At 35.5% G+C, this 26,336-nt stretch overlaps 1 protein-coding gene across 1 annotated transcript; it reads right to left on the bottom strand.

The window, feature by feature from the left end:
- Positions 1-19,981: 19,981 nt before the first annotated feature.
- LOC149171862 (cysteine-rich repeat secretory protein 38-like) lies at positions 19,982-20,899 on the bottom strand. The gene has a single exon (XM_089426108.1). The coding sequence runs from the start codon at positions 20,897-20,899 to the stop codon at positions 19,982-19,984; it is 918 nt and encodes a 305-aa protein (XP_089282234.1).
- Between the last annotated feature and the right edge of the window lie 5,437 nt (positions 20,900-26,336).

Raw genomic sequence — 26,336 nt, 5'->3', positions numbered from 1 at the left:
GTTTTCGATTTCAAACTGGCATTGGCGCGCGTGTTACCATTTCAAGCCTTCTTGTTTTCGATTTCAAACTGGCATGGGCGCGCATATTTTATTTTTAAATGAATTGAGATTTTAAACGATTTCAATCTGGGTAATAGCACTCAATTTTTTTGCTATGCCCCGCTATTGTATGCGCTCTCGGAGAACAGCAACCGACGAAGCACAAACAACCCCAGCAGAACCGGCACCTTGAGGGAATAACAAAAGGGACATCTTCATCACGGGGAGGAGATGAGTTGAAATCCTTGGCGAGATCTGTCATATCAAATTTGAGTTGAAAAGAGCGGCGGATGCCGTCTGGCCCAACCACATATCCAGACTACGTCTTACCATATCCACCGTGCTTTCAGCCGCATCCAATGTTCCCTTCAAAATCTCATAAGAATGCCCTTCACAGATTTGAGAAAAAATTCAGTTCGTCGTCATGGAGGTCTGTTACGGTGTTCGTCTCTCTATTTCTGTTCCCACTGCATCAAAGCGTTTTGGATTGAAGTAATATGGCAAGATTTATAATTTTCTCATCCTCGACTTGCCCATGGCTCTTTCCTTTTTTCTGGCCCAGTAAATCAGTTTCCTTTTCAAATTTTCTGACTAGCTTAGGTACTCGTTTTCCTGTCAACGGTTTCTATGAAAAATTGCAATAAAAAACTTGTAACCACATGGGTTGTAAAACCGATGTGATCATTTTGAAATATGGTCTCAATCTCTTAAATTTGTTCTCTATAAGATTCCCTTTTTACTCAGGCCTCCATGAATTTTTGCATAGTTTTCGAAGAAATTATAACCTGAAAACTATATCTTTTGTCTTATTATAAATGTGTTTCTCAATTTATGTCCAGATATGAACGTGTTTCTCAATAGGTTAGGCAAATTTGGCAAATTCGAAACCTTAGTCAATTTTACTGTTTAGAGTTGGATGAAGGGTTTAAATCTGACGTGTTGTCTGACCTTCCGTCAGACAAGTCTGAGAGGTTTGATTCATGGCGTGTTAGCATCTATATAATTTCTTTATCTTTCAGCGTCCGAAATGGTGAGATTTCTTATTCGCTGCACAAATATTTCCATTTTTTTTTACAAAGGTGAGATTTCTTTTTCGTTGCACATATGATATCCATTTTTTTTACAGTTGATATACCAATTGTAATTAAGAAATACTTATCGCATGATATGCAACGTCATTCCATTAACCAGTAACACTACACGACCAGGTGGAACTTAATTAAAGTGACAAATCTTTATAACGTAACAAGTTATTCCATGCCTGTTATGATGCAGACGCGCTCAAGTCAAATACTTGTAAGAATTATTGGGCACAGTAAGTCGGATAATTTTATCACAATAATGGATTTCAACTACTAATTTCGTGCAATAGTTTTTATATCTCAGTCATTTTTATGGTATTGCTTCAAACACAATCCAAATGAGGTTTGAAGTTTTTATATTTACCTCTCTTATATTTTCATTTTCCTTCTCCACTCAGATATTTGCATGATTCGTCCCTTCATTGAAAATTCCAGAGGTTATAAGTAGAAAAGGGGGAATATTGAAAAGCTTACGGTATTTACAATATTAGAAAACTCTTTTTGGAAAGAATTTGATGTAACACTAAAGTAATTGAATTTGACATGCGATACGGGATATTTTGACAGTCAAATAGGGCTTTTGCATGGAGTTGAGAATATATTTGTGAATAAGTTGAATTATTTTTTGGGCAGGTATATATATTCTAAATTATCATTTTATTATTTTTAAATTTATTTTATTTTCAAATATATTTTATTTTTAAATAAAAAATAAAAATAATTATTTAAATGTTATATTTTTAAAAATTATATTAAAATTAGTACAGAAATAGTATTAATTTATAATAAACATCAAAACATTAAAATTTAAAAAATCATAAAAATTAATTAAATTTTAATTTTATTTAAAATAATAAAATAACTATTAATGATAAAAAGAATTAGTATATAAATTAAATTTATATTTCTTTAAAAAAATATGTAACAAAATTTTTAACTTGGAGATCCTTTTTCTCTATATCATAAAATTTTTAATACCATAGTTTATTTATACAACATGCTCAAAAAACTATAATTCATTTAATTAAAAGGGCAAAAAAGACATAGTTATGAGAATAAATCTCAGTGTTTTAATTTTTGCATGCTATTAAGAATATTCTATGGTGGTTAAATCCCAACAATTGATAATTAAATTAAAATTCTGAAAAGCCTACTCCAAAATAGACATGCTTATTAACATAATTATATACAAAGGTTTACACTTACTTTATGATGTATCTAATATTAATATTGTTAAAATAAAAAATAAAAAATAATTAAAGTTAATTTTAATATTATTATTATTATCATATGATTTAGACATGCATTTAAAGAAATAGGTAAAGAAATATGTAATAAGATTTTTACTTATAGAGATTTATTTCCACTTTGCATGGAGATTTTTAATATGGAAATAGGTTTTGTTACAATGATAGTGGCCAATACCATGGTTTACTAATAGCACATATCTAAAAAAAACTATAACACACTCATGATTATATGATGCATGTTCATTTGACAATATATAATTAATCGATTTAATTAAAAGGAAAAAAACATAACTACTTTTGAAATAAATCTCAATCTTTAATTTATAATTACTACTAAAAATATTCTAAAATATTTTGTGGAGGTTAAATCCTTACCATTTGCATAATAATTATTAATAATTAAATTAGAATTATAAAATTTATATATATCTATATATATATATATATATATATATATATATATATATATATATATATATATATAGATATATATATCCCATTATGGAACAAATAAAAGTTTAACAAAATATTATTTAAAGAAATTAATAAATACACTCCATAATAATAGTGTGCAAATATAAAATCCTTATAAATTAGTGCAACTAATAAATTACAATAAAATATTAATAAGGTTGCATTTATTGCTTTCAAGAGAATCAACAAAGCCCTTAGCTTAGTTTGGGTAATTAAGGAAGAACTTTTTTGCTAGGAGTTAGCTAGGGTAAGCATAAATTAACTTGAGCAACGATATTATTCACTAAGTTCAAGAGGGTATCTAATGAAGTTCTAACATATCTATTTCTCTAAGTTAGTTTAAGGAGGTGGGGTTATAATATTTTTGCTTTCCTTTACTCACATAAGACCCTAACTTCTAGGTCACCATCGTCTTCTACTCGTCAAGAGATTTCAATGATATAAACTTTATCGACATTTGAGTTTTGGACACAAAGATATGTCCTTCTGAAGGCCTTCCCTTCTAAGTACCACATCAACATTTGTACCATTGCCACATGTTAGACACATGGAACTATTTTTTCCCACGTGTCATCATGATAGAATGCTACATAAGCAATATGTCATTGACATGTCCTAGTCCTCTGTCCATGTGTCACCACTGTATGTGGTCATTTCCTTACTATACATGTTAGTGACCCCCACCTTTTGAATCTAGATCTGGGATTTTTCTTGAGTCTCTATTATGAGAATTTTTGTATGCATCCAAGATTCCAAAACATATGGATCCATTCAAGTCTAGGTTTTCATTTTTGTTGCTACAGTCAATAGTTTGTCCCTTTGGACATTCGGATTTGGGGATTTCTAAAAGTTTTTTTCATCTAAATTTCTTGGATTTTTGTACTATTGTTATCCAGAACTTATGTAGTCCATGACACCTCCATAAGACTACTACCTGGTCTCCACTTTAGTGTTGTCGTGTCTCTAGCCCATGACACCTCATGCCATAATGATAACAATCAACATAGGGCAAATCCCCACCTATCCAGATATCTGACTTTTAGTTTTTTTGGATTAAGCTAGTTTTGGAAAAATCCAAAAAGGTCCCTTTTCACAATTTTCCATATTTTCAAATCCCAAATCACTAGCGATGGTAGGTGTTATCACCCCAAGAAACTCTCCTAGGTTGTATCTCAGAGATTCTCGGGAACATTACAAACTCAAATAAAATGTTGGAAAATGGTGGATGAATGAAAGAAATGCTGCATATTCAAGCCAGATAACCACTTCTACTATGATTAACCCCAGATATGGGTGAACACCCCCAGACTACAAGGCTTTAGACCACCAATTACTCACAGTTTAAGGAAATTGTGATGATGGAGAATACTGATCACACCAGCAGATGCACAGGACCTTGTGATGGCCAACTGCAACCAGTTAAAAGGTCTACAAATCTATCTCCTAATGCACAGACAGGATGACATCTCTCTGGCATTAAAACAACAGAAACCTGCATACACATTCAATGGTGCATGCTAAATTATAACACAGAGGTGGGATGACAGCCCCTCTAATGCTAAACATCAACAACACATGAATAAATGTATAACAGGCACAACCTGGAACAAAGAAGAAGTGGAAAGTGAGCAATTAGCAGTAAAAGAAGCTTGTATTAGCTAAAAATGAAGACCAGACGCTGCAGGTATCACAGTAGTTGCAGTCTCCAGAAGTTGAACTTTACATCAAGATAACATTCATCAACCCTCAACGCCTATTACATTCTCGTTTTTGGGTATATATGAAGTTTGTTTACAAAATTGCTCTGATGTTCAAAGTGTGTAGGGGTCATAACTAGCCACCAGCCACATTTACACTCAGATATGGTCTTTGATACAATTTGATTGTTTTAATGGACAAAATGACCTTTCTGCTATTCGGCTGTCCTTCTTTGAGCAGGTGGAGTACCATATGGGACAAAAACTCCATAAGTGGTAAATGAATTCAACTGCCCGAGGCAGTACTTTCCTTCCTCGGCCGTGTTGTCTCTTGAATGCAGTGGGTGAAGTATTAATTGCAGAGTGCTGGAGGATGATCACCTTCACCCCTTGGAAGCACGAGGCAGGCCAAAAACATGAAAATTGCGTGGAAAACAAATGAGGAGCTAAGAACGAATGCTAGCCGTTGGATGGGACTGGCGAACGACTGCGATCTCATGGCGGGAGGCATAGACAACACCGGGACAACATCAACCATTGGATTGCGTAAATGAACGGTGGAGATTGGATTACGGAGGCCATCGGGAGAGAACGCGAATGGAGGATCACGGGCCGTCGGATCGCAGGATGGATGATCGGACGGTCGACGGGTGGCTTACATGCGTGGGTGATAACGCGCGGGGTCGTACAGGATGGCAGAAAGTGGTTTCCCCGCATCGCTTATTGGAGGCGGGCGGTTTCTGTATGCGGGGGCGCGATCCAACGGATTTGTGACGCGTGGCGGACATGACTCGTGGGAAACCGCTTTCCCTGCTAACTAACAAGCGTGCAGGTTCACAGGGTGGGAGCAGCGTATACCATCAGATCTTCGTGGGATGATCGGACGGTCGACGGGTTACAGCACGTGCTTTTAATTGATATGATGGGTGAACAGACGTGAAAAATGATAGCAAAAATCATGTATGATGGTGGACATGATACTCAGCAAAAATCACATTCTCCTCAACCATTGCGGCATTCACCTAGACTTCAAGATAAGTTAGGAGAGGTAAGTTATATACTACATATCTTAGCTCATAATAACATTGACATATTTTTTTATGACTAGTTAATGCATTTTCTTTTCATATTCCTTACATGTTCACCATATTCTCATTATATCTATATAGATTTTTATATTTATTGATAGCTAGTCAATGAAATGTCTTTTCATATTCGTTACATGGTCAACATATTTTCATTATATCTATGTGGATTTTGATATTTATTGATAATGTTTTAATTTCCACAGAAAACAAAAAAGATAAATGTTGATGCTATGGTTATAAGGACCAAAATCACGCCAAAGGACTTGAAAGCACGTGGGTTCAAGTCATGCAAACAATACATAGAGCATATATGCTCAACTAGCATTGCTCTCACTAAACCCACTAGGTTTGCTACTTTGAAGGCTAAACATTCCAGCAAGTTTAAATGACTTAGGCTACAATAATATAACTTTAGCCATTGTTTTATCTATAAAGGGGCTACAAGGACAGTTTCAATATATGTAATCTCTGTATTTTTTAGACTTTTTAATACATCATTTTTTTTTTCCAAAAATTGTTTCCAGGTGCTAAGTATGTCTTTAAAATGCCAACATCTAATTTTAGTTACAACTTTAATGTACTAAAAAAAAACCATTAATAAAATAATGAAAATTATCTCTGCGTTATTGTTATTTTCTCCTTGCATTTAATAGAACTACTTCAACCAAAAGAAAAAATAAAAAACAAAACCTAAAGTTTAGAGGATCATTAGTTGTGGGTTTGTTATCGAGGTAGGATTCTCCTTAAAACAAATAGTATCAATATCCCAAGGTTATAATGCGAGTTTTGTTCCAAAAATATCTCTTATCTTGGCCATAAAAACAAACAATATCAATGTCCAAGGTTATAACGGAAGTTTTGTTCCAAATAATCTTAATCTTAGCATCATTACATCATCGTTACAAATAAATTCAATTATTTAGAATTCATAATATTTGATAAGACTGAAACTATGCCCTAACTCACTTATAAATAATGATTAATTACGTTAAATATTAATTCTTTCCAAAAACTAAAATATAAGAAATACAATTAAAATATGTTGTTATTAGTTGAGATATAGTTCCTACTTTAAATTTATTTTTAAATAATAAAGTGAAGGTATAAAAGTTATAATTTTTTTATAAAATTTTTATTTAGAAATTTTGTAAATTATTTATTTTTAATTAATAAAATATTTTTATAGAAAGTTTATTTAATTTTTTGTAAATTATATTTAAGCCATGGGTTGGAAAAAATATAATAATTACTTTTTAATTAATATAAAAATTAATATTTAAAATATTAATATTTAATAAATCTTATTTTATTATAAAACTAAACAAGTTTTTTTTGTTATTAAAATTATGGATATGATTATGTATATTATATATATGGATAAGTATTATGAAAGTAAGAGGTTTCTTAAAATTATTTTTCACTTTATTCAAAGTCACTTTTTGCTCAAGCTAAAATGACATAATATTTAATGAAAAGTTTTTCCGTGATAAAGAAATACGAGGAAGAATAAAACTAAGATATTATAATGATGAGATGAACTCGAATTTCTAAAATCAAAAGTCATTCCTTGTCTTAATTAGTGTGAAGAACTCGAGTGTATATCTTCCGTATATGACCAGTCTCCGTATATGCGCACATCTTCCGTATATGCCCAGTTTCCGTATATGCACACATCTTCCGTATATGCCCAGTTTCCGTATATGCGCACATCTTCCGTATATGCGCACATCTTCCGTATATGCGCAATTTCCGTATATGCGCACATCTTCCGTATATGCCCAGTTTCTGTATATGCACACATCTTCCGTATATGCCCACATCTTCCGCATATGCCTAGTTTCCGTATATGCGCACATCTTCCGTATATGCGTACATCTTCCGTATATGCCCAGTTTCAGTATATGCGCACATCTTCCGTATATGCGCACATCTTCCGTATATGCCCAGTTTCCGTATATGCCCACATCTTCCGTATATGCGCACATCTTCCGTATATGCCCAGTTTCCGTATATGCGCACATCATCCGTATATGCCCAGGTTCCGTATATGCGCACATCTTCCGTATATGACCAGTCTCCGTACGTGCTTTCAAGTCCTTTGGCGTGATTTTGGTCCTTATAACCATAGCATCAACATTTATCTTTTTTGTTTTCTGTGGAAATTAAAACATTATCAATAAATATCAAAATCCACATAGATATAATGAAAATATGTTGACCATGTAACGAATATGAAAAGACATTTCATTGACTAGCTATCAATAAATATAAAAATCTATATAGATATAATGAGAATATGGTGAACATGTAAGGAATATGAAAAGAAAATGCATTAACTAGTCATAAAAAAATATGTCAATGTTATTATGAGCTAAGATATGTAGTATATAACTTACCTCTCCTAATTTATCTTGAAGTCTAGGTGAATGCCGCAATGGTTGAGGAGAATGTGATTTTTGCTGAGTATCATGTCCACCATCATACATGATTTTTGCTATCATTTTTCACGTCTGTTCACCCATCATATCAATTAAAAGCACGTGCTGTAACCCGTCGACCGTCCGATCATCCCACGAAGATCTGATGGTATACGCTGCTCCCACCCTGTGAACCTGCACGCTTGTTAGTTAGCAGGGAAAGCGGTTTCCCACGAGTCATGTCCGCCACGCGTCACAAATCCGTTGGATCGCGCCCCCGCATACAGAAACCGCCCGCCTCCAATAAGCGATGCGGGGAAACCACTTTCTGCCATCCTGTACGACCCCGCGCGTTATCACCCACGCATGTAAGCCACCCGTCGACCGTCCGATCATCCATCCTGCGATCCGACGGCCCGTGATCCTCCATTCGCGTTCTCTCCCGATGGCCTCCGTAATCCAATCTCCACCGTTCATTTACGCAATCCAATGGTTGATGTTGTCCCGGTGTTGTCTATGCCTCCCGCCATGAGATCGCAGTCGTTCGCCAGTCCCATCCAACGGCTAGCATTCGTTCTTAGCTCCTCATTTGTTTTCCACGCAATTTTCATGTTTTTGGCCTGCCTCGTGCTTCCAAGGGGTGAAGGTGATCATCCTCCAGCACTCTGCAATTAATACTTCACCCACTGCATTCAAGAGACAACACGGCCGAGGAAGGAAAGTACTGCCTCGAGCAGTTGAATTCATTTACCACTTATGGAGTTTTTGTCCCATATGGTACTCCACCTGCTCAAAGAAGGACGGCCGAATAGCAGAAAGGTCATTTTGTCCATTAAAACAATCAAATTGTATCAAAGACCATATCTGATTGTAAATGTGGCTGGTGGCTAGTTATGACCCCTACACGCTTTGAACAGCAGAGCAATTTTGTAAACAAACTCCATATATACCCAAAAACGAGAATGTAATAGGCGTTGAGGGTTGATGAATGTTATCTTGATGTAAAGTTCAACTTCTGGAGACTGCAACTACTGTGATACCTGCAGCGTCTGGTCTTCATTTTCAGCTAATACAAGCTTCTTTTACTGCTAATTGCTCACTTTCCACTTCTTCTTTGTTCCAGGTTGTGCCTGTTATACATTTATTCATGTGTTGTTGATGTTTAGCATTAGAGGGGCTGTCATCCCACCTCTGTGTTATAATTTAGCATGCACCATTGAATGTGTATGCAGGTTTCTGTTGTTTTAATTCCAGAGAGATGTCATCCTGTCTGTGCATTAGGAGCTAGATTTGTAGACCTTTTAACTGGTTGCAGTTGGCCATCACAAGGTCCTGTGCATCTGCTGGTGTGATCAGTATTCTCCATCATCACAATTTCCTTAAACTGTGAGTAATTGGTGGTCTAAAGCCTTGTAGTCTGGGGGTGTTCACCCATATCTGGGGTTAATCATAGTAGAAGTGGTTATCTGGCTTGAATATGCAGCATTTCTTTCATTCATCCACCATTTTCCAACATTTTATTTGAGTTTGTAATGTTCCCGAGAATCTCTGAGATACAACCTAGGAGAGTTTCTTGGGGTGATAACACCTACCATCACTAGTGATTTGGGATTTGAAAATATGGAAAATTGTGAAAAGGGACCTTTTTGGATTTTTCCAAAACTAGCTTAATCCAAAAAAACTAAAAGTCAGATATCTGGATAGGTGGGGATTTGCCCTATGTTGATTGTTATCATTATGGCATGAGGTGTCATGGGCTAGAGACACGACAACACTAAAGTGGAGACCAGGTAGTAGTCTTATGGAGGTGTCATGGACTACATAAGTTCTGGATAACAATAGTACAAAAATCCAAGAAATTTAGATGAACAAAACTTTTAGAAATCCCCAAATCCGAATGTCCAAAGGGACAAACTATTGACTGTAGCAACAAAAATGAAAACCTAGACTTGAATGGATCCATATGTTTTGGAATCCTGGATGCATACAAAAATTCTCATAATAGAGACTCAAGAAAAATCCCAGATCTAGATTCAAAAGGTGGGGGTCACTAACATGTATAGTAAGGAAATGACCACATACAGTGGTGACACATGGACAGAGGACTAGGACATGTCAATGACATATTGCTTATGTAGCATTCTATCATGATGACACGTGGGAAAAAATAGTTCCATGTGTCTAACATGTGGCAATGGTACAAATGTTGATGTGGTACTTAGAAGGGAAGGCCTTCAGAAGGACATATCTTTGTGTCCAAAACTCAAATGTCGATAAAGTTTATATCATTGAAATCTCTTGACGATTAGAAGACGATGGTGACCTAGAAGTTAGGGTCTTATGTGAGTAAAGGAAAGCAAAAATATTATAACCCCACCTCCTTAAACTAACTTAGAGAAATAGATATGTTAGAACTTCATTAGATACCCTCTTGAACTTAGTGAATAATATCGTTGCTCAAGTTAATTTATGCTTACCCTAGCTAACTCCTAGCAAAAAAGTTCTTCCTTAATTACCCAAACTAAGCTAAGGGCTTTGTTGGTTCTCTTGAAGCAATAAATGCAACCTTATTCATATCCAACTTTAAGTTTTATTTGGTTTTAATTAATATTTTATGGTAATTTATTAGTTGCACTAATTTATAAGGATTTTATATTTGCACACTATTATTATGGAGTGTATTTATTAATTTCTTTAAATAATATTTTGTTAAACTTTTATTTGTTCCATAATGGGATATATATATATATATATATATATATATATATATATATATATATATATATATATATATATATATATATATATATATCTTAAAAATAGAAATTTTAGAATTCTAATTTAATTATTAATAATTATTATGCAAATGGTAAGGATTTAACCTCCACAAAATATTTTAGAATATTTTTAGTAGTAATTATAAATTAAAGATTGAGATTTATTTCAAAAGTAGTTATGTTTTTTTCCTTTTAATTAAATCGATTAATTATATATTGTCAAATGAACATGCATCATATAATCATGAGTGTGTTATAGTTTTTTTTGTAACAAAACCTATTTCCATATTAAAAATCTCCATGCAAAGTGGAAATAAATCTCTATAAGTAAAAACCTTATTACATATTTCTTTACCTATTTCTTTAAATGCATGTCTAAATCATATGATAATAATAATAATATTAAAATTTACTTTAATTATTTTTTATTTTTTATTTTAACAATATTAATATTAGATACATCATAAAGTAAGTGTAAACCTTTGTATAAAATTATGTTAATAAGCATGTCTATTTTGGAGTAGGCTTTTCAGAATTTTAATTTAATTATCAATTGTTGGGATTTAACCACCATAGAATATTCTTAATAGCATGCAAAAATTAAAACACTGAGATTTATTCTCATAACTATGTCTTTTTTGCCCTTTTAATTAAATGAATTATAGTTTTTTGAGCATGTTGTATAAATAAACTATGGTATTAAAAATTTTATGATATAGAGAAAAAGGATCTCCAAGTTAAAAATTTTGTTACATATTTTTTTAAAGAAATATAAATTTAATTTATATACTAATTCTTTTTATCATTAATAGTTATTTTATTATTTTAAATAAAATTAAAATTTAATTAATTTTTTATGATTTTTTTAATTTTAATGTTTTGATGTTTATTATAAATTAATACTATTTCTGTACTAATTTTAATATAATTTTTAAAAATATAACATTTAAATAATTATTTTTATTTTTTATTTAAAAATAAAATATATTTGAAAATAAAATAAATTTTAAAATAATAAAATGATAATTTAGAATATAAATACCTGCCCAAAAAATAATTCAACTTATTCACAAATATATTCTCAACTCCATGCAAAAGCCCTATTTGACTGTCAAAATATGTCGTATGGCATGTCAAATTCAATTACTTTAGTGTTACATCAAATTCTTTCCAAAAAGAGTTTTCTAATATTGTAAATACCGTAAGCTTTTCAATATTCCCCCTTTTCTACTTATAACCTCTGGAATTTTCAATGAAGGGACGAATCATGCAAATATCTGAGTGGAGAAGGGAAATGAAAATATAAGAGAGGTAAATATAAAAACTTCAAACCTCATTTGGATTGTGTTTGAAGCAATACCATAAAAATGACTGAGATATAAAAACTATTGCACGAAATTAGTAGTTGAAATCCATTATTGTGATAAAATTATCCGACTTACTGTGCCCAATAATTCTTACAAGTATTTGACTTGAGCGCGTCTGCATCATAACAGGCATGGAATAACTTGTTACTTTATAAAGATTTGTCACTTTAATTAAGTTCCACCTGGTCGTGTAGTGTTACTGGTTAATGGAATGACGTTGCCTATCATGCAATAAGTATTTCTTAATTACAATTGGTATATCAACTGTAAAAAAAAAATGGATATCATATGTGCAACGATAAAGAAATCTCACCTTTGTAAAAAAAAATGGAAATATTTGTGCAGCGAATAAGCAATCTCACCATTTCGGACGCTGAAAGATAAAGAAATTATATAGATGCTAACACGCCATGAATCAAACCTCTCAGACTTGTCTGAGGGAAGGTCAGACAACACGTCAGATTTAAACCCTTCATCCAACTCTAAACAGTAAAATTGACTAAGGTTTCGAATTTGCCAAATTTGCCTAACCTATTGAGAAACACGTTCATATCTGGACATAAATTGAGAAACACATTTATAATAAGACAAAAGATATAGTTTTCAGGTTATAATTTCTTCGAAAATTATGCAAAAATTCATGGAGGCCTGAGTAAAAAGGGAATCTTATAGAGAACAAATTTAAGAGATTGAGACCATATTTCAAAATGATCACATCGGTTTTACAACCCATGTGGTTACAAGTTTTTTATTGCAATTTTTCATAGAAACCGTTGACAGGAAAACGAGTACCTAAGCTAGTCAGAAAATTTGAAAAGGAAACTGATTTACTGGGCTAGAAAAAAGGAAAGAGCCATGGGCAAGTCGAGGATGAGAAAATTATAAATCTTGCCATATTACTTCAATCCAAAACGCTTTGATGCAGTGGGAACAGAAATAGAGAGACGAACAACGTAACAGACCTCCATGACGACGAACTGAATTTTTTCTCAAATCTGTGAAGGGCATTCTTATGAGATTTTGAAGGGAACATTGGATGCGGCTGAAAGCACGGTGGATATGGTAAGACGTAGTCTGGATATGTGGTTGGGCCAGACGGCATCCGCCGCTCTACAGATCTCGCCAAGGATTTCAACTCATCTCCTCCCCGTGATGAAGATGTCCCTTTTGTTATTCCCTCAAGGTGCCGGTTCTGCTGGGGTTGTTTGTGTTAAATTTGTAATTTCAACCGCAGCGGTAACAGCTGCCAGAAACCAGTCAACAATCTCGTCGGAAAGCTCTCGGGTTGATTTCAGGCAAGACAACTTTTCCGATGATCGAACCCGAGAAAATTTGGGGCTGACACGTGGTTCACCCTTGACGTACTCCAACGTCACTTTCTCGGGTGGTAAAGCTCACCACTTGTTGGCCATCCGATATCGTTATCCGTCGTTCGATCTGCTCCACTCCTTTCAGCGGTTGATTGATTAAACCTGCACACGGGCCTACATCAAATTAAAACTCATGCGTGGAGTAAAAGACTTATGGGTTGACCGCGGTATGAAAGAATTTAATGAATTTATGTGTTGTTCGTAGTTTTTAGGTAGATGCTTTTAATATAAGTATGGGCACGTATAATATATGTTTTTTATATATATTTTTATACGGCATGTATTAAAAAAGGTCGTATGTAATAAGTTTATGTTTTGAGTGTGTTGACTTTTTTTTTGTGGATGTATCGCACATGGTTGGAAATAGAGTGTTTTTATAGCAGCGTAAAAAGAATGATGGAGCAGTAAAAGAAAAACACACAGCAGTGTGTAAAATGAGAAGAACCAGGTGATGTAATTTTTGGAATAGCAAAAATCATGTGTGGTTTTACACAAGCAGTGCATAAAGAAAATGGTGGAGCGATTTTTGTAAGCCTGTGTAATTTTTATTTACAACAGTAAACTTATGTAAACTTTTATCACAGCAGTAAGTTGTTTTTCACAGCAGTGAATATAAAAGGGATTTTACAATGGTAAATCTTTGCATCAGGTTTTAATGAATAGAATGTTTTTATGGTGGTGAAATACTCTGTCGCTCTGTGAAATTTTTTTTAAGTTGTCTGTGCACAAAAAGATCCTATGGAGGTAAAACAAAGCATTGCCTCTGTGTGTTTGTTTATTTGGTTTTTGGTATTTTCTCCATGAAAAAAATACCTAACAGTGGTATCAGAGCAGGCTTAGGCTCTTGAAGGTGTTCAAGAAGCTGAAGGGAGAAGGTTGTTGCAGTAGCAAAACCTCTCAGGCAGACAGAAAACTCAGACATCAAAGGATTCAGGTATTTCAAAAGTTTTTTTTGTGTTGCTGAAGAAGCAGTCAGTTTTTTTTTAAATACACAGTCAAGGAATGGCCAGCACAAGCACTGGTATGAGTATGTTCAACACCCAGCTCCCACAGTTTAATGGGAAGAACTATGACTACTGGTCAATAACCATGAGAGCTTTATTTGCCTCTCAAGATTTATGGGAAATAGTTGAATCTGGGTTTGAAGAAGTAGCAGATGAAAATGAGTTCAATGCACTAACTCAGGGAGAGAAGGATCAGCTGAAGAGCAATAGGAAGAAGGATGCAAAGGCCATTTTATTGTTGCATCTAGCAGTAGACCAGAGTATATTTCCAAGGATAGCAGCAGCTAAAACATCAAATGAAGCATGGCAAACCCTCAAGACAGCCTATCAAGGCATGGAGAGAGTGAAGACAGCAAAATTGCAATTGCTGAGGAAGGATTTTGAGAATCTGAACATGAAGGAGTCAGATAACATTGACTCATTCTTCACTCATGTGATTGGTGTAATCACACAAATGAGAACTCATGGAGAAACCATTGAAGACAGAAGGATTGTGGAGAAAATACTGAGAGTCTTACCCTCAAGGTTTGATGCCATAGTCACCACCATTGAAGAGACAAAGGATCTCTCAAACTATTCAGTTGATGAGCTACATGCATCACTGATAACACATGAGTAGAGGTTGAGTAGGAATGAAAACTCATCTCTTGAGCAAGCCTTAAAGACCCAGATGTCCTTTGGAAGAGGAAGAGGTCAAGGCAGAGGAAACAAGAGAGGAAGAGGCAGAAGCCAGAACAGAGGTGGAAGGAACAGCCCAGCAAATGCACAAGGAAGAGGTAGCAATCTAAATCAGAACCAAGGCCAAGGCAGCAGCCAACAAAGAGAACAGTATCATGCTCAAGGACAAAGGTATGATAAATCTAATGTTCAATGCTATTATTGCAAAAAGTATGGACATTATGCAAGTGATTGTAGAAAGAAACAACATGATATGAACAGTAGACAAAATGCAAATGTTACTAGAGAAAACAGCAGTCAAAGTAATGTGTTGTTAGCATGTAACATGGCTGAAACAAACAGTGAGGACATATGGTTTTTAGACTCAGGGTGTAGCAACCATATGACAGGGAACATAGCCTTCTTTTCTGCTCTAGATAAAAATGTGAAATCAGAAGTCACACTAGGTACTGATAGCAAAGTGTCTGTTATGGGAAAAGGAGAGGTAAAAATATTTACAAAACAAGGAGAAAAGAAAACCATAGCAGATGTATACTATGTCCCTGGCATGAGATGTAACCTCTTGAGTGTTGGACAGCTTGTCCATAAGGGGTACAATGTTTTCTTTAAAAATGATGTATGCACCATCATGGATATACCACCCAGCAAAAGATGCATTGCTGAAGTGAAGATGACAAGGAACAGGATGTTCCCTTTGAGGATCAGGGCAGATTTGAAAAACAAAAATGAAATTGCAGCAGTTACCCAAGAGGCCTTCCAAAGCGTGCCAAAGGATGAAAATTGGTTGTGGCACTTGAGATTTGGTCATCTCAATTTTGGAGGTCTAAACTTGTTGAGTAGGAAAGGAATGGTAAGAGGATTACCATTGATAGAGAAACCGGACAGCCTATGTGAAGGCTGCATTTTGGGAAAACAACACAGAGAAAGTTTTCCATTAGGGAAAAGCATAAGGGCAAAGGCACCCTTAGAGATCATCCACTCAGATTTGTGTGGACCGATGCAAGCTCCATCATTAGCAGGCAGCCAATATTTTCTAACATTCATTGATGACTTTACAAGAAAGACTTGGATATATTTTCTTAAAAACAAAAGTGAAGTGTTTGAGAAATTCCAAAACTTCAAGGCATTTGTGGAAAACCAAAGCGGGCTGCACATTAAAGTTTTGAGAACTGATAGAGGAGGTGAGTATATCTCCAAGGAATTCCTAAGATTTTGTAGAGAAAATGGAATTCACAAACAGTTTACAGCAAGGTACACTCCGCAGCAAAATGGAGTTGCTGAAAGAAAGAACAGGACCATCATGGATATGGCAAGGAGCATGTTGAAGGCAAAGCATTTGCCAAATGAGTATTGGGCTGAAGCTGTACATTGTGCAGTTTATATTTTGAACAGGTGTCCTACAAAAGCAGTGATGAACAAGGTGCCGGAAGAAGCATGGAGTGGGAGAAAGCAAGGAGTCACCCACATGAGAGTTTTTCGATGTGTGGCCTATGCACACATACCAGATCAGCTAAGGAGGAAGTTGGACAGCAAAGGGGAGAAATGCATCTTCATTGGATACAGTGATGAATCCAAAGCCTACAGGCTGTACATCCCATCTACCAAGAAGTTCTTTGTAAGCAGGGATGTTCAATTCATTGAGGAGGAAGCTTGGGATGGAAGCATAGAGAAAACAGTGAATGTCAAGAACTGTTTGTCTCATGATGAAGATGAAGAGGAAGTCGCTGAAATGCATCCCCAAACAGCAGCGCCAACACAAGGACAACAAGGGACACCATTGAGGATAAATGAAAGTGCTTATCCAAGCACACCACAAGGAGGAAATTCAAGTGCATCTTCAAGCACTTGCACACCAAGTGAAAGAGGTAAGAAATTTAGAAATCTAAGTGACATTTATGATGAAGGAATGAATTCTTTGTTTGCCTTGTATTGTCACGTTGATGATCCTATTCATTTCGAAGAAGCAATCAAAGATAGGAAATGGATAGAAGCTATGGATGAGGAGATCAATGCCATAGAGAGAAACAAAACATGGGATTTGGTTGAGTTACCAAAAGACAAAGAAGTCATTGGAGTGAAATGGGTCTACAAGACCAAGAGCAATGCTGAAGGCAAGATAGAAAGACACAAGGCAAGGCTGGTTGTCAAAGGCTATAAGCAGCAGTATGGGAGAGATTATGAGGAGACTTTCGCACCGGTTGCAAGGATGGAAACCGTGAGAGCAGTGCTGTCTATAGCAGCTCAAAACAAATGGAAAGTCTACCAAATGGACGTGAAGTCAGCATTCCTAAATGGAGTGTTAATGGAAGAGGTCTATGTGGAACAGCCTCTCGGATATGAGAAGAAAGGTGAAGAGCACAAAGTGTGCCGATTGAAGAAAGCTCTTTATGGGTTGAAGCAAGCGCCAAGAGCATGGTACAGCAGGATAGATTCATATCTATTGGATAATGAATTTGACAAATGTGAAGGAGAACCCACAGTCTACATCAAGGAAAAGGATGGTAAAATTTTAATTGTTGTCTTGTATGTTGATGATGTTATTTTCACAGGTAATGATGATCAGCTCATTGAAAATTTTAAATCAGTCATGAAGGATGAATTTGAAATGACTGACATGGGTTTCTTGAGATACTTCTTAGGCATAGAAGTAGATCAAAATGAAAAAGGAATTTTTATATCTCAAGCAAGATATGTAAATCAAGTTTTGGGCAGATTTAACATGCAAGAGTGCAAGGCAGCGATCACTCCCACAGTGATGGGATTAAAGCTCAGCAGAGAGGACAGCAGCAAGGATTTTGATCCTAGCTTGTATAAAAGCATTGTGGGCAGCCTTATGTATTTAACAACAACTAGGCCTGATTTAATGTATGCTGTTAGTTTAATTTCCAGGTTCATGGAGAGGCCAAAGGAGGCACATTGGCAGGCAGCAAAGAGAATTTTGAGGTATGTTAAAGGCACCAAAATGTTTGGAATTTTATATCATGCCTCAGAACATTCAGATTTGGTTGGATACACAGACAGCGATTGGGCTGGAAGTGTAGATGATCGGAAGAGCACTTCCGGTTATGTTTTTAATATGGGTTCAGGAGCCATTTCATGGGCTTCTAAGAAGCAGTCCATTGTAGCATTGTCTACAGCAGAGGATGAATATGTGGCAGCTACAGCAGCAGCATGTCAAGCAGTTTGGATGAGAAGAATGTTGAGAAGCTTAGGCTAAGAGCAGGCTAAAGCGACAGTGATTTTTTGTGACAATAGGTCAGCTATTGCATTGTCAAAGAATTCAGTGTTTCATAAGAGAACGAAACACATTGATACAAGGTTTCACTACATCAGAGAATTGGTGAACAATGGAGAAATTGTCCTAGAACATTGCAGGACTCAAGAACAGGTTGCGGACATCTTGACAAAGCCGCTGGATCAGAAGAGCTTTGAATTTTTGAGAAAGTGTCTAGGTATGACTGAATGCCCAACTGTTGAAATTAAATGGGAGTGTTAAATTTGTAATTTCAACCGCTGCGGTAACAGCTGCCAGAAACCGGTCAACAATCTCGTCGGAAAGCTCTCGGGTTGATTTCAGGCAAAGCAACTTTTCCGATGATCGAACCCGAGAAAATTTGGGGCTGACACGTGGTTCACCCCTGACGTACTCCAACGTCACTTTCTCGGGTGGTAAAGCTCAGCACTTGTTGGCCATCCGATATCGTTATCCGCCGTTCGATCTGCTCCACTCCTTTCAGCCGTTGATTGATTAAACCTGCACACGGGCCTACATCAAATTAAAACTCATGCGTGGAGTAAAAGACTTATGGGTTGACCGCCGTATGAAAGAATTTAATGAATTTATGTGTTTTTCGTAGTTTTTAGGTAGATGCTTTTAATAGAAGTATGGGCACGTATAATATATGTTTTATATATATATTTTTATACGGCATGTATTAAAAAAGGTCGTATGTAATAAGTTTATGTTTTGAGTGTTTTGACTTTTTTTTTGTGGATGTATCGCACATGGTTGGAAATAGAGTGTTTTTACAGCAGCGTAAAAAGAATGATGGAGCAGTAAAAGAAAAACACACAGCAGTGTGTAAAATGAGAAGAACCAGGTGATGTAATTTTTGGAATAGCAAAAACCATGTGTGGTTTTGCACAAGCAGTGCATAAAGAAAATGGTGGAGCGATTTTTGTAAGCCTGTGTAATTTTTATTTACAGCAGTAAACTTATGTAAACTTTTATCACAGCAGTAAGTTGTTTTTCACAGCAGTGAATATAAAAGGGATTTTACAATGGTAAATCTTTGCATCAGGTTTTAATGAATAGAATGTTTTTATGGTGGTGAAATACTCTGTCTCTCTGTGAAATTTTTTTTAAGTTGTCTGTGCACAAAAAGATCCTGTGGAGGTAAAACAGAGCATTGCCTCTGTGTGTTTGTTTATTTGGTTTTTGGTATTTTCTCCATGAAAAAAATACCCAACAGTTTGTGCTTCGTCGGTTGCTGTTCTCCTCTCCGAGAGCGCATACAATAGCGGGGCATAGCAAAAAAATTGAGTGCTATTACCCAGATTGCAATCGTTTAAAATCTCAATTCATTTAAAAATAAAATATGCGCGCCCATGCCAGTTTGAAATCGAAAACAAGGAGGCTTGAAATGGTAACACGCGCGCCAATGCCAGTTTGAAATCGAAAGCCAGGGAGGTTTGAAATGGTAAAGGAGGGCAATTCCTTCGGCGGATCAATACGCCATCAATACGATGTGAGGGGAACTGCAAGGTTGGCTGCGGGCAGGGTCGCCGGGGCTTTTTGCTGGGCAGCCGGAGAGGGATGCCGGAGAGGGATGATGTATAATGGGATGAGGTATGGTCCATGCCGTCGCCGTGCTCTGTGAGACTCTGACAGAAGTACCCTCCATAGCATTAACTTTGCTATGGAGGTGGAAATAGGAATTGCCCAGGACAGGCACCTTCTGCAATCACGAGTAACGAGATCTCTGGTGCACTGGACCAGACCATAAATCGTTTGGGACGCCGAATCTAGAGCTGTAGACAAAGAAGATCGTTTCGTTTCGCTTTCTGCTTCAATTGACAATTTCTCTAACAGATTATGTGCAGTACCTTCAAAGTCAGGTGGGACAAAGACAACCGTGTTCCCGCTGAAGGTCTCAGCGTAATTAGACCCCAAATCTGTATCCAGTTGTCCGATGAAATTATAGTTTCCATAGCGTAAGAAGCACTGAAAAGGCCAGATACTACCGCTAACGGCAGTCCCACAGTCTTGTGGAATGTTAGTGGTTGCAAATTGCCAACAACTGAAGCACTGGTCGGCTGTGATGTCTTCTCTGCATTGGAGGAGGCCATATATTCTGTTAGGACTTTGGCCATACACAGATATATTAAACCCAGTTTTGTTGGCCCCTTCAGCAAGACGATCAAAGACTATGTTCAGATTTTTCTCAAACGTACTGCCTTCTGTATAGTTACTGCCGTCGCATTTAGTTATCGGTGCACCTGTCGCTGCGTTGCAAATCTGTCCATGAATGGTAATGTTGATGAAGGTCGAGACAAGAATGATGAGGTATAAAAGCATGATATTTTGGCCGATCAAGAGAGAACGTGCAGAATGCCTTCCATGAAACTTCATATGTGTTACAACTACGATCACCATCGCGCACTCACATACCTGCACATAGCATACCGACAATATTAAAAGAAATTATTATGTTCTGTACAATAAGAACAATGCAGCCTGCACATAGCATACCGACAATATTAAAAGAAATTATTATGTTCTGTACAATAAGAACAATGCAGCTAGAGAGCCCTTATCCACATACCTGCTTGGCAAACACATAGCCACTCAATTTTCAATTCAAAGACACTTTTAAAAATGTTAGGTACTGAATTACACTTACCAGTCTGACCATAAAAGATAAAGCGGCATTAGTAATATTATTTGAGTTTTTTTTACACTAGATTAGTTTAATAATTTTATTAAGTTGAAACAGTTAAAATGGTTTTGAAATAGTTAAAATCTTTTCATAATTTTATTTCAACTCATTTTATACGCGTCAACAAAGGTTTTTCTACATGTGATTTATGTCGAAGTTCTTTTTATAACTATTATGGATCACAGAAGCGTCAACTCAACAATGTGATTAAATTATTAATATAATTGTAATTTATTATAACTAACTTTCAACCTTAAATTTCGATTTTTTTGTTAATCTCTTCGTTACATTTTTTTCTTCTTCTTTATCTCTTCTTTTAACCTTATCCACATTCATCAACTATTTGACTTACTTAACTAGATTACTTTGATAATTTTATTTAAATTTACTAATTTTTGTAATAATAAAATAAAACTAGAAAATTAACATTAATTTTTTACTTCAATTTTTTAATCTAATAAACTTGTAGTAAACAGTAAATTTATTAAATTATTAGTCAAATAATCTAATAATTTTGGATGACTTTGTTCTAATAATAAATTCAATAAATTTGTAATAAACAACTATCTTATTAACCTACGAGTCAAACAACCCTTCGCAACCCTTAGCATTATCAAAGTACTAGTCAAATTTTACCCCAGCTAATTATTTTATAATAATTTTAGATAATTTTATTTTAATTACAAATTCAATGAATGTGTAATAAACAATTATCTTATTAAACTATTAGTCAAATAACTCTTAACTTTATCAAATTACTAGTCAAATTTTACCTGAGCTTAGTCAAATTTTACCTCAGCTTATTTCTAAAATCTAGAGAAAAGACACGGAGATTTTATATTGGTACACCTCGGACAATCTAGTAATCCATTTGACTTATATAACTGGATTAATTTGATAATTTTACTTAAGTTTATTAATTTTTTTTAATAATAAAATAGAACTACAAAACTAACATTAACTTTTTATTTCAATCCTCCAATCTAATAAATTTGTAATAAACAATAAATGTATTAAACTACTAATTCATCAATAAGCATATATAGATAATTTAGCTGGAAGGAAATTTGTAATAAACAATAAATGTATTAAACTACCAATTCATCTATAAGCATATATATATATATATAATTTAGGTGGAAGGAGGTTGGTTGACTTTTGAACGGATGGCAAGGATTTTTTCTAGTGAATATACTTTCTTCTAAACATATATCTACGGTGGAGATGGCTCGGTGAAGTCGGCTCGGTGAAGTCGGCGGAAGTCAACAAATAGTTGCCCGTATCTCGTGGTCTAACTACTATCGTCGACATTTCTGCAACAAGTGTCATCGTCGTAGCTTGACGTTCGTTATTACTCCACACAAAGCATATTTTAATTATGTTATTACTCCATGCGACTCTTCCGTAATATGGTTCTCCTCAGGGTTGGAATTTCAAAAAAGACCATCTCGGCAAATTTGAAGTTTTTCGGAGTTTCTAACCCGTTTTCATAGTTTCAAAACAATTTTTGACAGTTTTATAATTTTTTACCCTGTATTTGAAAGGCAAATCACCCTATGACAGGCAATTTGCCCGTCAAATTCCAACCCTGGTTCTCCTACAGTGTGGTGAGATTTAACAAACAAATTACTACAGTTGTCAACAAAGCATTCGATGGGATGACTTTGGAGAATTGAGATGTGGACTCTGGAATCTAGAGAACTAAGATGTGGACTCTGGACTCTGGAGGACTGAGATGTGGACTTTGGAGAATTTTTGTAACCGTGGAGTAGAGTGATAAAAATCCTCTTATCAGAGATGTGCTTGAATGAATGAGGCATTGTTTTGTGTGATTCATTAATGAACTTGTATGTGATTGTTGTTGTCGTGACACTACTGTGAGGAAGAAAGAGTTGTGTTCGACATTAGATGTTAGCATTTCTTTTCTGTTGTTGAGTTCAACATTTACGAGCAGCACTTCTAGAATTTCCCTCGGCATCTTCCTCAGACATAGTATATAAGCATTATGCTCCTTTTGAAGAAGGAGAAAACGACGAATACATAGCACAATTATTGATCCTCCGACAGTTGCTCGCCTTCCAGATTTAAAATGACCGAAAACAAATATCCTTTGCTCAAACAAACATTAATTCTGTTGAAATGGTTTTGCATTCTGTGTTTCTACTTGAACAAGTTGCATAGAGGCTAATGGCGTACTTCTGTATTTCCTGTGCTCCAAGCCACATCAATTTTTTGCATCTGATTGGTGACTCTACCATTACTGAGGTTTTACAATAACGTTTTACCAGTCCTCTCCGCAACAAAGGAAGCGACCGTCAGCAAAGTATGTGGCGTTGTGATAAAGTAATTAGCATTGCCATTGACGCCTATTTTGACAACAAATTCAAAGTCCAGTAAGCTGATGAGAATTAGCTTCAAACCATTAATGGAGTTGGTTGTTATTTGAATGAGAAGCACCTTCTGAGAAATAACAAATAACAAAACTAATTTATATTGGAGAAATGCATTAGTATTTGTGATACGGTGATTAACGAAACGGAAGCCTGAAGAGAATCATGATTGTAAAACACACATTGGTGTGCAGATGGCTGTCAGATGAGTCATGAAAATGAAGGTGCCAGCAAAAAGGGTTTGTATGGGATGTTTTTTGTTTTTGTTTTTAAACTTGTGTGAAAGCTAGGAGGAGATTAATCTTTGTGTAGAAATATAAAGCATTCGTCCCGAGGTCATTCGAAGCATGTGTACCAATAATATCAACGATGGTTTATCGTTGCGTGATTACCGTTGGAAATTTCTGATGATTTTAAACACAAAAGACCAAAGAACGATGCTCTAATATAATGTTGGGAATTTTTCTGCTAAAATTCCAAAAACAAAACAAACTCAACACAGAGAATGATACTCTGCTAGGAATTTCTGATAATTCCCGAACAACAAAAAATCACTTGAACAGAGGATAATACTCTGTTTTACAACACAGGATCTTGCTGTAGATAGAATTTGAGCTTGCTGAAGATAAGAGTTTCAGCAACAAACATAAAAAAAATTATTCATTTACAAATAAACCAACTGTTACAAAAACGTCTTCCTCACATAGAGGGCTTTTCACAACTGCTATTATAAAAGCATCTTCCTCACACAGAGGGGTTCACCAGAGATTATGCTGAAGAGCATCTTCCTTTTAACCAGAGGGATTCACCAGTCTATGCTGAAAAGCATCTTCCTCTTGACAGAGGGATTCACCAAAGAACGCTTTAGTTCCACACAAATAGTATCCTCCTCCTAACAGAGGGATTCTCCAACATGCCTTCTTCAGAGTGTTAGGCCCTTATACTACTAGTGTAACCCCTTATTGTTATTAGTATAACCCACTTATTATATTGATGTACCCATGTAGTGCTCATATTGTTACTATTGTGCCCCATAGAAGCCCAATATTGTTATTATTGTGCCCTTACATTATTATTGTTATGTCAGCTCTGATTATGTTATAACCCCTTAGACTCCTATATATAGAAAGGAGGTCTTTTCATTTGTATTATCCAAGAATTGTTCATTTATGTAATGTAAAGGAGGTTGCCCCCTCGAAGAGGCTGAACTCTAAGGCGTTGATCTATCTTTTCTATCTTTTCTTGCGCTGGTTTCATAACATTTGGTATCAGAGCTTTGGATTCTAGGGTTTCGCTGCTCCAAACAGGCCATCGTGGTATTTTCGCTATAACTTTTTTTCTGTGACGTTTCAGAAGTCGAAAAAAAAACCCGTTTGAGAAGAATTCGTGTTGAACCTTGGGTCCGAATTTCAGAGCTTTTCACATGATATTTGCGGAGATATGATCTGAGGAAGTTGGTCTTTTTGCAAACTCCTGAATTACATTCAAAACAGGTGACCTGGGAAAAATCGTCATAACTTTCTCTCTGGGGATCGGATTGAAATTTCGTAAAAAGGTATAGAAATAGGACGGACTGTAGTTTCTTGTATGCATTTTTGAGATCCAAAGGTTGAAATAGTGACATGTGGCACTTCATACAATTTCGATCTTTTAGAACGGTCTATAATCAGGTCATCTTGGGAGATTGTGCATAACTCTTTCTTAGAGAATCCAATTTGGATCAGAATGGTGGCATTGGAAAGAGGAAACATAGTGCTACTATAGTTCACAATTTCAGAACTTAAAGATCTGAAAGTACAAAGTTACAGTCGTTTCAAGGTCGAGCTCCTAAAATCAAGAAAAAGCAAGTGAGGAAGTTTGATGGCAAGGATCCGGTAAATTGGATACTTCAGATGGAGAAATATTTTGATCTACATGGTGTACAACTGTTACAAAAGGTATGTATTGCATCTTCATATTTAGAACCACATCAATTTTTATGGTATGAAGGGATTTGTTCTCGTAAAAAACTTGTTACATGGTCAATTTTCACGGAGGAAATGATAGCACGTTATGAGGATACAAAGAGCAACACCTTCTTTAGAGCAACACCCCAAAAATTGGAAAGAGTAAAAGGGCTTTGTGACATAATGGAAAGCAAAATTATGGAAACCAGGAAGCATAACCCTCACAACTATAAAGATGGAAGTGTTGTTTCTCCCAGCCTTTCACAACCTACAAGGGTTACACCACAACAATTGGAAGAAAAAAGAGAAAAAGGGATTTGTTACAATTGTGATAGCAAATGCACTAAAGGTCATAGGTGTGCTGAGAAGAAATTATTTTACATAGAATATGAAGAGGAGGAAGAAACGGATCAAGAAACATCAAAAGAAGAGGATATATGCCAGGACACCACGCCAGAGAAAGAAGAAATGAATCAGACCATATCTTGTAAAGCATTGGCAAGAATTACCACTCCTCAAACTCTCAAGATAGAAGGAAATATCAAGAAGAAAAAGGTGCAAGAAGTGAAAGATCGCATCGAGAAAGAAGAAATGAATCCAACCATATCTTGTAATTCAATGGACGAAATTACCACTCCTCAAACTATCAAGATAGAAGGACACATCAAGAACAAAAATGTTCAAGAAGTGAAAGATCACATCGAGCATCAAGAAATGAATCCGACCATATCTTGTAAAGGACTGGAAGAAATTACCACTCCTCAAAAGATAGAAGGACATATCAAGAAGAAAAAGGTTGAAGCAAAGAAAGATCACAT

The sequence above is a fragment of the Pinus tabuliformis genome, chromosome 4_2 (assembly GCF_031772625.1).
Source record: "Pinus tabuliformis cultivar Carrire ecotype Pingquan chromosome 4_2, CPIR1, whole genome shotgun sequence".
Lineage (NCBI taxonomy): Eukaryota > Viridiplantae > Streptophyta > Pinopsida > Pinales > Pinaceae > Pinus > Pinus tabuliformis.
This window is presented reverse-complemented; position numbering and strand designations above follow the sequence as displayed.

Bases quoted from the DNA above. Each gene is read 5' to 3' on its own strand.
- LOC149171862 (XM_089426108.1), bottom strand. From the start codon at position 20,899: ATGGTGATCGTAGTTGTAACACATATGAAGTTTCATGGAAGGCATTCT.